Below are 11,719 nucleotides of genomic sequence, written 5' to 3'. Positions count from 1 at the left end.
CCTGTGTGAGTGTATTGCACATGCAATGAAACTCACTCGAGACTGTGAAATTTTCAGTTTTTTGTTCAGTTTGGTTTCAAAATAAAGATCACACAATTGTTTAGAGACAATCTACAACAGGAGTTACAAAAAATAGTTGCCCAGGCAATAAGCATACACAGGTTCTGTTAACTATACACATATGGTTACAGGTGTGCTCGTAGTAAATATACACAAGGCTGCTCCAAATGTACACCGCGCTGTGGCGGGCTGTTTCTCTCACCCAAAAGGACATGGACAGTATGATACAGCACTTACAGCACTATAGAAATGCCAAAAAAAAAATTTCTCCTCTGTACAATCCACAGGTTCACCCCTGAAAACAGTCATGGGTAGTCAGGTGTCTGGGGGGTGAAATATGTAAAAGGTACTTCGCTCACCCAACCAGCATACTCATAACACATTTCATGGGGTGAAGCATTCGATAAAAAGACTTAAAAAGAGAGGGGGGGGAAAAAACAAACAAACAAACAAATCAGAAGACACCATTAATTCTAACAGAACATGTCCAATTGGGAGCCAGTGGGAAAATCAATGTCTTAAGTTAAGCAGTGACAAGAAAAAACCAAGCGTGGTGAATCTTTGTACAAGTACTACGCTGTATAGAAAGGGCTGTTCAAAACAAAGATTTGATATTACAATTTACAATATACAACAACTCATATATCACAACCAAGGAGGTGAGAATATACACTGAAATGCACAGTTTTTTTTCAGATTTTTTTTTTCTAGAGTGAGTTTTTCCTTTTTTCTTCTCATACCAAAAAGGGTGGTAAAGCACTTTTACATTACAAGGGTTTACAAATGTACAATTATACAGTCAGAAGTATGTGGTCACTACTAGGATACATTATAGATACAGATTCAACATCAAAAACCAGAAAAACTACAAAGTTTTATATATATATTTATATATATATATATGCAAAGGTCTACACCAAGTATACACGTTATATTTATAGAAGCAAGACCAGAAAACGAATCTCCCATGCTAAATGATCTGTCTGCTGGTTATCTAATGGCATGTGTGTGTATTTTCTATGATTCTGACATTGGACAAATTAAATATTCGTTCCATCTCATAGTGGTAAATTTCTAGGATGGGAGGAGGGGGGGGGCACTAGGATTGTGTGTGCAGCAGTAGCAAAAAATGATATGATTTGTGTCTATTAGAAATGATGAAAAGAGGAAATGGGGAAAAAAAACTAACAAAAAGAGGGAGTGGAGCGATGAGTGGAACAGGTCTCACCTCTCTCCACTCCCTGCCCTCCTTCCCCAGTTCATCAGGCCTGGGCTCGGGCAGAGACGGGCAACAACATCTGACAAAAGCTAAGGTTACCTGCAGCAACAGACTCCGCCTGACGGGTCGTCATGGTAACAGTACAAGGGGTACTCAACATCCTCAGTGAGTAGACTTCATAGGGGAAAGTGGGATATGATGCCTTCTGAAGGGTCAGACAAGGACAGCAGGGTGGGGCTAGGAGACATGGGGGGGGGGAGGGTATTTCAGGTGCTGCTCATGATTTCAGGGTGTAGAGGGGGAGTTGGTTTACATGATGCCATTAGGAGGACCGCAGAGAGGACCCAGGTCAACACCATTCTTCATGTAATACTTCTCCAGCTTGGCCAGGATGTGTTTTCCATAAGTGTACTTCCTCAGGGTGGAAATGTGGGGCCGGATCTGTTCAGAGGCAGAACATAGATTTTTCAAAACAGTGGTCTGGAGTGGTCTCCTGTCACATGTGCAGGGATTTCACACTACCACAAATCAAGACCTTTGTTGTCAACATAGAAAAAGTGACACCCCAAGGGGGGGGGGGGGGTTCAGTCAAAAGTTTGACACAGCTAAAACAACTAGTCATTTGGCTTCACAAAGTGTCCAGGACCCCCTTCACTTTTTGCACACTTTAGGTTTTTCCATCATAGCAAAAATAACAAAACATGTCGAGTAACGCTCATTGCAGGTTCTGCGTTTCCACTGCCCTCTGTCCCCCGGGCAGGTGCGTTCTGGGAGCTAAATCCAGCAACCCAGAGGCAGGACTAAAATAAAGTTACACAGAGAGGGGTGGGTGCTTGAGGAGCTGTCGCCAGTAACTGGCTAAATGTAAGTGTCTTACAAGGAGCTATTAGCTTCACTAACTGTGTGTAAACACACACTGGTTTCAAGGTAAACCACCATGACAACACGGTGAAGACATCACATTTCTACAAGCTTGTTCAACAGCTGTTTGATAAAATGCTCATACAGTCTCCATTATGGGCTGAGTTTGCTGCACCAAGGAGCATTGTGACCCTGGGCTGACATGCTCTGCTCAGCTCTGTGTGTGTGTGTAAACATGGGGAGACTGACACAGAGAAAAACTGTAGACAAGCAAAGCAGAAGGGTCAGCAGCAGCCTGTGAGGTCATGCTCTGTGACAGTTATGGGAAACACAGGGTGAACCACTCTTTAGATGCCCAACAGTGAAAACGTAGCTTTTTGTAGACTTCAAAATTGGATTAAATAGATAAATTTGCCTATTAATCTAAGCTCAATAACTAACGACAAAGCGAAAACATGTTAAAACCTGTTGCAAATTTACTTCAAACATGTAAATCTCTCATATACAAAAGCACTCAGACCCTCTGCTGTGGCACCCCAGACTGTGGTCACATGCATCATGTTTGCTCTAGTTATCCTGGAGAACCTGGAAACCTGCTCCAGAGTGCATTCAATGGTTTGTCTTTTATCAGAAGCACACAGCCAAGACAGCACTAGAGTTTTAAAAACAAGTCTCTGACTATCCTTGAGTGGCTGAGCCAAAGCCCAGACTTAAGCCACAAAGAACATCTGTGGAGACACTTGAAGATGCCAGCTCACAGACACTTTACATCCAATCTGATGGAGCTTCAGAGGATCTGTCAGGAAGAATGGGATAAACTGTCAAATCTGAGAGAGACTTGAAGCTGCCAGAGGGGTTCTACAGAGTACTGAAGGGTAAAAAAAATTGCAGTTTTATCCATTTAAAATCAAACACAAAATGAAGTGTGCAAAACGTGCATGGTCTGAATAGCTCCTAAGCAACTATGTTGAATTTTGTCTGTTGATGAGGCAAAATTAAATTTCATTGATTGTTCTCATTCCTTCAGTCATACAAAAACTGTTATTTGATTGATATTAAGGGAAAGTAATCAACATAGAGAGAGAGAGAGAGAGAGACTGACCAGCTATGCTGTATGGGTTAGAGACTGTAGCAGTGAGGAAAAGACAAGAGGCAGAGATGGAGGTAGCAGAGATGAGGATGTTGAGGTTCTCTTTAGGAGGGACCAGGATGGACAGGATTAGGAATGAGCACATCAGAGGGACAGCTCAGGTCGGCTGTTTTGGGGACAAGGTCAGAGAGGCCAGATTGAGATGGTTTGGACATGTGCAGAGGAGGGATAGTGGTTATATTGGTAGAAGGATGTTGGAGATGGAGCTGCCAGGCAAGAGGTCAAGAGGAAGGCCAAAGAGGAGATATATGGATGTGCTAAAAGAGGACATGAAGCTAATTGGGGTGAGAGTAGAGGATGCTGAGGATAGAGTTAGGTGGAAACAGATGATTCGCTGTGGCGACCCCTAACGGGAACAGCTGAAAGAAGAAGAATCAAAATAAGAGAATAACTGGAAGACTAACTGGTCTGCATACCTGAAAAGTGCCACATCTGTCTGGTGAAAGATCATGACACCAATACCACCATAAATAACTCCAGACAATTTGAGCATTTTTATTGTTTACCTTGTGCATTACGATCTTGCGCTGGGTGGGCTCAGCCACATCAATCATCTTCTGCACCACGTAGTTGGCATACTGGTCCTTCATCATGGTATATAAGGCACTGTGGGGGCCCTCAGTCAGGCTGCACACTTCGTCTATCAGTACTGCCCGCTCTGCCCGTGACGCATGGGTCACACACTTCTCCACCACATTACTAGACAAGGGAAGGGGAGGGTGAGAGCAAAGGTGAGTTTAAAAAAGAAAAAGAAAAATTCAGTTCAGTTAGCGGGGAAGAGGAGGAGGGACAATGAGACCAAAATCTTCTGTGTGTGTGTGTGTAGTGGGTTTTACCTCGCAAACTTGTGCTGGCTCAGTCCCAGCACATTGCCTCTGATCTCAGCCACTATCTTGCTCTTATCCTCCGCTCGACCGTGTTCCAAAACGTGCTGGATCACATAGTTGCCATACTGGTCCTAAATAAAACAAACCACACAGACACATGAACTAAAATGTGAGGAGAACAGTTGGTGCCTCTGACGTCACATCAGACACACAGCCAAGTTCGAAAATCTGGAGGCTCTTCTCAGAGCTTTATGTAAGCCAGCTAGAGGTGTCATTATCCTGAGAAAGAAAAAAAAAAAAGAAAAACTAATTGGTGGAAGTGCTAGTTTGTGTTTTACCTGCACTAGCTGCTCTGTGTGTTGATGGAGCTCCTCTAGTATAGGCAGTGTCTGCTCAGGGAGGCAGTGTTCAAGAATGCGCTGGATGACTCGGCAACCATAGGGGTGAGTGGAGAGGGCAAAGACCTGAGAGATGTAAGTATATGTCACTCGCTGTTCCATAAACACACACCAAGTAATCGTGGAGCTCAGTGCCTTGACACCTCATCGATGGAGCTGTGCTCAAACCATTTTTAGTGAAGGTTCAGAAAGTCCTTTGATCACAGGCATACCAAGCAGAAAACATGCCGTTACACAACATGCAAATCGTGTAAAGAACAAAACTTCCTCCGTGAGATTTACTGTCCAAGTAGTCTGAGTGAAACATTAAAACAAACCTTTCATTTGTGCTTAACAAAAGGTGCATGCATGGACACACTTGTTATACACAATTTATGCTAATGTAGCATTTAGTTGGTACATAGAAGATGGCTGTTGCCACTGGGCTGAAATATCTGTTGCCATGGCAATGCACCCCATACCTGCAAAGGACTGAGTACATGCATCTGAGTATTTTGGCAGTGACAACACGCCTGGTGCTTCAAGGCAGCGACAGTATGTGTGTGGATGTGAGCTGAGCACAGGCAGGCTTCGCTGACTGAATGTGGATGCTGTGGACAATGTGAGTGCTCACGGAGGAGACCCACCTGTCCCTTAAAGGCATCAATGATGAAGTGCAGCGCGTGAGGTTGGACACACTCGATACACTTCTGCACCACGTGGTTACCGTTCTGGTCCTTCACACACTTCAACACGTGGCCGTCCAGCTCCCGCACCATCTCACTCTGCAGGGAAGAGGAAGACAATGACAACAGAGGCGGAGGAAGGAGCAGAGCAGGAGGGAGGCAGGGTGTGAAGAGGGACATGTAATTGTGAGAAATCAAATACTGCCTGAAAACATTTCCTTCCATTTGTCACAGTGCCTCATGGCCCAACCAATAACAATAGGCTTGAACAGTTGCCCTGGAGAAATCTATTGAGGTCCATTACAGAGAGCTGGATACAGCTCCCTCCCTCCCTCCCTCTCTCTCTCTCCCTCTCTCACACACACACGACTCTCTGTATTTGTAAGGACATTCACTGATATAGTGCACTCCCTAACCATCACAATTAAATTCTGACCCCAACCGTTCCCCTAACCTAAAAACTAAAGTCTTAACCCTCAAACTGTCCACTGAAACTGAGGACTGGCCATAATGTCCCCACAATGTAAAAATGACCTCATAATGCTGGTACTGAACTAAAACTGGCCCACACAACCACAGAGAGATGTACACAGACAGACACCCCTACCTTCTAGCAAAACCACTGAATTTAAGCAAAATTACTTCCTGTTGACATGCAGCAAGATTAATCTTGACACCCGCTGTTCAACATTTGCATATAAACTGTGGAATCATCAGCTTCATTCATCGTTAATGGTGGAGCGCCTGCGAGGATCCTACTGCTGCATGACACAGCTCTAACATAAAACCCATAATGTAGATGAAAAAGATGCAATTTCAGCATGAGGAGCACTCCTCTATATCAATACAGCATTCTGCCATGTAACCCTAAAAGTGTGACCCATGAGCAAACCCCTCTTGTTCACAAGGGAGTTATGAGCACATGGAGAGATGTGCTTTCAAACAAGGACACTGTGACTATTTGCTTCGTTATTTCTGACAGTAACTCCCAAATCACAGTAGTGATATGATACGTTTAGTTAATGTAATTTTAGTGCAAAGGTGCACTGTCCCTCTCCCTCATTTACACACTCATGCAGTCACGTGGAAGTAGTGTACTTACAATGACCTGCTGATCCGAGGGGATGAACTCAAGAGCTTTCTGAATGACCCTGCAGCCGTACATCTGCAGGGCCAGAGACAGAACGTGACCCCGGATCCTCTCTGCCAGAGCCAGCTTCTGGTCCAGGCTGCCAAACTAAAACACACACAGAAAATAAAGCCTCTAATCCGTTTGTTGAGACGACACAATACCACATATTTAACATATCTAAACAATGAGGTGTAGTTCAAGAGAATAACTTTTACTGTCAAATTCAGGATCATACAAACCTCAAAGAACTTCTGGATGACATAATTTCCAAAGACGTCCACCATGAGCTGGTAGGCGGCCTGAAGTATCTCACTGAACACAAGCTGGCGCTCTGCTGAACTGGCTCGCTCCAGTTTTAACTGGATAAACCTGGAGACAGACAGGATAAGCACTGCATTAACCACACATATTGTTTATATTAAGTTCTACAGCTGCCTTTTGTATTCATTTTTATTATTCATTTCCGTTAGCTTTGGCAAATCTATTAAAGCCTCATGAGAAAGTATACCGGCTGCTTTCCTAAAATCCATAAAAATGATTTACAGAGTTTGGATGAACTTAAAGAGAAAGACAAGCACAGCAGAGAGTGAGAGAGCACTGAAGTGAAACAGATGTACAAAACCAGAGAAGAGAGCTACACCTTTGTCTTTAACCTGAGGTAACAGTCAAACAAAAGCCAATGAAATTCAGTGTGGGGGAAAAACAGCAACACAAAGACAGTGCTGAAGGAACAAGGCAGCTTGTGAGGTGCAGTGATAGATGCCAGGCAAAAGGAGTCACAGGAAAATAAAATGTCTGGAATGTGCAGACTGGACATCACGGTGTATTAATAAATCATTTTAGTGGAGAAGTCTGCATCTGAGGTACTTCTGGTTCAAACCAGAACCCCTGAGCAGCCCATAGGGACAAAATTAGCTGGTCTCTGGATTTTATCTGAGTGAGGCCAAGACGGTGACAGATCAATGACACTGTATGTTCTGTTATCAATAGAAATACTTGAGGATGAAGTGGCAACATAATACAGACCAAGCTGCTTGTAAAGGAAGCAAAGTCTAAAATATTCATGTCACATCCAGAGCTTGCCCAAGCATAACTGAGCATGAACCTGAAATATGACAGGACAGTTTAGCACAAACAGTCCTGAAGTGTGTCACCCTGAAACATTAGCAAATCCAGCCTGCTCATATTCTGTATTAAAACTTAACCAGGGTTGACATCCAGGAGTGCCTCGGAGGCTGGACCAACATATTTCCACGGTATCATGTGTGTGTGTACCTGCTGCCGTGCTGGTCCTGACTGAACTCCATGATGTGGCCAGCAATGTCTCTGAGCTGCAAGTTGGGGTAGCGGTTGTTCCTGAAGTCCTCCAGTAGCCGGCTCCGGCCTGACGGCATCACGTCGGACATACCGTAGCGTAGCCGTGACGACGGAAACAGTTGGCTGCTGGGTGAAAAGAGGGAGGAGCCTGAGCTGGCAGCACTGCGGTACTTGGCCTCTGCTCCTGGAGCAGCAGAAATGAAGCGTCCACTGCCATTGGTCAGGCCTCCTGTAGGGTCAGAGAGAACAGAAAGACGAAGGTTACAAAAATTAATAAATAATCAGCATTATCTGAAATGTGTGCGTATATATCCCCCCCCCAGTCTTAGGATTTGCTGCTGAGGAGCAGCAGGATTTAAAATGTGACAATGTGTCTTTACTGTGTAGTTGAGGACATCAGAACTTACAGCAGTTTACATTTGTACAGTATGACAATCATTTACTATAATCACAAATCTTAACCTTTCAGTTTGTTTATTTTTTCCTTCCTGTCACACTGCAGCTGAGTGTTTGCATTACTTTTGGCTCTGCTAACTGTCAATTATGGAAACACACATAGGAAGCACCAAAGGTCTCAGGTGATTAATCCCTCAACACAATTGTTGATCACAGCCAACTGATATATTCATGTAAACAGAGATGTTTACTGTTAAGTCTGACAAACTGCAGTTTCTATAAGGTCAATGTCAAGAGGCATTAAAATGGAGGCATACAACACCCTCTATATCACTTAAAAAAAAAAAGACACTTACCAAGATTGAGGTTGGACGAGGAGCTATGATTGGACAGGGAAGGCGGGGGTGTGAGGGAGTGAGAGGGGCCCTGGTTGGGTAGGGGCATGCCCACAGGGCCAGGGGAAGGGCTGAAGCCGAGCGTGCCATTATAAAAGCCTCCATGGCCAATTGGGGTGAGGCTGGAGGGCGTGCGTTTGTACAGCTCATTGTTGCCTGTCAGGGAGTCCCGCCTGGAACCGCTGCCACCACTAGAGTTGGCCACTAGAGGGAGACAAAGATATATCGAATCCTTGTATCTAAAGGAATTCTGAAACATTAACTGTGTTTTTGTTTGTTTGCCTGTTCATATGATACATATGTACCAGTGATCCTGTTTGATCATAGCAGACTGCAGGGGCCATGAATGGTTATACTAAGAAAGAGTGAACAACAAAAGGATATCCTGAGAATCCCTAAATTATTAATAATTTAGTACAAGACACCTATAATTTCAACTATGAAACACCTCTCAAACAAACCTAGCTAACCACTTTGACAAACTCTCCAGCAGCAGACCACATGAACAGGTGAATTTCTACCTGCAGTGCCAAAGCCTCCCAGCGTGGCCCCCAGAGTGGCCCCTAAGGAAGAGGAGGTGGGCTGGCTGAAGCCCAGGGAGGCAGACCCTGGTCCAGGTTGGCCAGAGCCTTGTGAGAAAAGAGAGGAGCTCTGGGAGGAGGAACTGAGGGAGGAGGATCCATAGAAAGAGCTCCCACCCAGCGCGCCCCCAGGGCCACCCTGCTGCTGAGGCTGCTGGGATGTCATGGCACGGAACGGACCGCTGGCCCCACTGCCAAGACCACCATTGGCACCACCTGCGGAGGCTGCTGCTGCTGCAACTGGTGGGGGCACGAACACAGGAGAGGAGAGAGTACAGTGAGAGAAGTACATGTTCAGGAGTATTTATTGTAGCTCAGTTAAGCGCCCTTTTTAACCACTCTGAGGAAAATAATCAAATTTTAACACTACCTAATATTTCTTGACATGAAATGCTATAAACCTAAATTTCCCTCAACACTGAAAGTCTCATGGGAACTCATTGTAAAAAAACCTGAAGGTACTGTCAATCTCTTAAATGCCTATTGTGGTTGAATGGACGTTCAAAACGTGTTTCTACAGACCACAATATCTAATCCTATTTCTCTGTATATTACACTGTCTTTGCACTGCTAACAGTGAAAAGCAAAGGCAGCCCAAACTTATGACTGTGGCTTTACACATCTTACTGTTTTACCTGCTTGTGCTGCAGAAGGAGAAATGATGACAGAGGCAGGGGCCATGAGGCGGACAGGGCCACTCCTAGCACCAGTGTTAACCACAAGGGCCCCTGTCTGATCATAGTAGGCTGCAGGGGCCAGGACTGGGTACCCTGAGAAAGAGGCAGCAACAAGGGAACATTTGAAGAGTACAATAATTGACTTTACCATGTTGTGGTTCCTGTAAGCCACCGTGTGCATATGTAGGTTCTATGTTATTTCAATTTCAAAATCAGTTTTTATAGCTAACATTGTTGTAACATAAATGGGTTTGCTGGGAGTTGTGCCAAAGTAATGAAACCAGTTTGCAGAGTGTCATGCTCACCTGGGACTCCTGCTGCTAACCCCTGCCCAAAGGCCAGCGCTGAGTTGACTGCTGCTGCTGCAACCAGCTGGTCATTCTGCTGACCCTGCTGACTTTGGCTTGGGGTCAGAGGTCGCTGGCTGCCTCCAGCACGCATTACCTTCACAAAGCAAGAAAAACACAAAGGTATTTATTAATATGCAAATAATTACAAAAAGGCTGCTCCAAAATCTGTTCAAAAGGAGAGAAAAAGGCTGCTCCAAAATCTGTTCAAAGGGAGACAGTTTGATGTACTCTTAAATTTACGTTTGTCAAGCCCCTACAAGCAGAGAAATGTAACAGCACTCTCCAAATATTAGCATAAGCATACATGAGCAAAGCAGAAATAATTAACAAACCGTTTCATGCTGATTGGCTCATAATCTGCTATTTAGCAGAGCAGCAGGAAGAATGGATGCACTTTTTAACTGCCACAGAAACACTGAGCCAGTAGCAATCACCATGCCTGCTTTCTGGCGAGTGGCCGACTGACCTGCTGTTGGTTCTGCTGGCCCTGGCCTGCTGCCTGCTGATTGGCAGAGTTGTTGGCTGCAGCAGCTTGCTGCTGGAAAAGGTTGGCAGGGTAGACCCCCCAGGGAGTCACACCGTAGTATTGTGGAGGCATCACCGCCGGACCTAGATGCAAAATACCGGTGAGACAGGACACCCGTGTCTGTGTTTATGTGTCAAACTTAATTAACATGCTTTTTTAAAGTTTAGTGCGTATGACAGGTGAGTGAACATGAGAGAGACGGATGGGGCATGATCTCCAGAATCAATGCTGCTGTGGCACAGCATGTGATGCAACTTCTAGGCTACCAGGGCACACTGACTTTCCAAAGTTTTAAATGGTTCAAACCACCATTCAACAACATTTGAACAGAGCTCAGAGTCCGTATCAAAATCAGCACGTCTTACCAAGTGTAGCTGCTGCTGCTAGCCCAGCTGCGTACGGGTCTGTGCCTGGTGGAGCAGCACTGATTATATAAGGATTGGGCACAAATGCTGGAGCCAGACCTGAAAACACACAGAAGGAAGGTAAATCAGAGCCAGAAGGTTTTACATAATACATGGGGTAAATTTATGATTACCACTCTAGCAAATTCATAAAAAACCCTAGATACTCATCCAATGAATATCTCTAAATCGGAGACTTTTTTTGGTGTTTGTGCAAACATGTTTCCGCAAAACTCTTGAGGCTTGTTAAGCATTACCTGCCTCTGAGTAAACCTAAAAAATATTAACCCTACTTTAATTAGTTACCATGGGACTGTAACTACTTTTAGTTCTGTTGCTCTAAAATGAAAAACTAGAAACTGCAGGACTCAGAGCTACTGCTGTTGAGTCACTTGTACTAAATTGGCAAATGTATAAAGTTCCTGCAAACCTAAGACGGTTATGGGACACATGACAGTCTTTACTTGGCCTGATGTTTCATCTAAAATTTACTTAGTTTTTTTAACTTCCAAATGAATGTTGAAGATAATATGGGGTCCTGACATCATGCAGACAGTGAGAAATGTGTAAATCAAACATACTCTAGTACAGTGGTTCTCAAACATTTTCTGTCATTACCCACTTAAGAGGGTGGGCTAATTTTCAAGCCCCACTTGCCAAAAAAATGATAAAGAAATTGGCCAATTTTAAAATATCAAATTTATTGAAATATCAAATAACACCAAGTTCAAAACAGATAAAATATAAGTGCAACTGTATCG

The 11,719-nt window shown here is 44.2% G+C and overlaps 1 protein-coding gene across 1 annotated transcript in view; it reads right to left on the bottom strand.

The window, feature by feature from the left end:
* Positions 1-47: 47 nt before the first annotated feature.
* The window catches only part of pum1 (pumilio RNA-binding family member 1), a 26,603-nt gene continuing 14,931 nt past the window's right edge, over positions 48-11,719 (bottom strand). The window contains exons 10-23 of the mRNA XM_020606938.1: positions 10,920-11,018; positions 10,495-10,637; positions 9,984-10,122; positions 9,637-9,771; positions 8,942-9,241; positions 8,382-8,624; positions 7,588-7,858; positions 6,552-6,681; positions 6,283-6,417; positions 5,142-5,279; positions 4,456-4,581; positions 4,127-4,248; positions 3,797-3,989; positions 48-1,720 (exon numbers count right to left, since the gene is read on the bottom strand). Of these exons, the coding sequence (XP_020462594.1) occupies positions 1,589-1,720; positions 3,797-3,989; positions 4,127-4,248; positions 4,456-4,581; positions 5,142-5,279; positions 6,283-6,417; positions 6,552-6,681; positions 7,588-7,858; positions 8,382-8,624; positions 8,942-9,241; positions 9,637-9,771; positions 9,984-10,122; positions 10,495-10,637; positions 10,920-11,018 (2,306 nt within the window). The 3' untranslated portion in view covers positions 48-1,588. The remainder of the gene's footprint in view (positions 1,721-3,796; positions 3,990-4,126; positions 4,249-4,455; positions 4,582-5,141; positions 5,280-6,282; positions 6,418-6,551; positions 6,682-7,587; positions 7,859-8,381; positions 8,625-8,941; positions 9,242-9,636; positions 9,772-9,983; positions 10,123-10,494; positions 10,638-10,919; positions 11,019-11,719) is intronic.

Source organism: Monopterus albus, unplaced genomic scaffold (assembly GCF_001952655.1).
Source record: "Monopterus albus unplaced genomic scaffold, M_albus_1.0 scaffold82.1, whole genome shotgun sequence".
Lineage (NCBI taxonomy): Eukaryota > Metazoa > Chordata > Actinopteri > Synbranchiformes > Synbranchidae > Monopterus > Monopterus albus.
The sequence above is the reverse complement of the archived record's forward strand: the minus strand, read 5'-3'. Positions and strand labels throughout refer to the sequence as shown.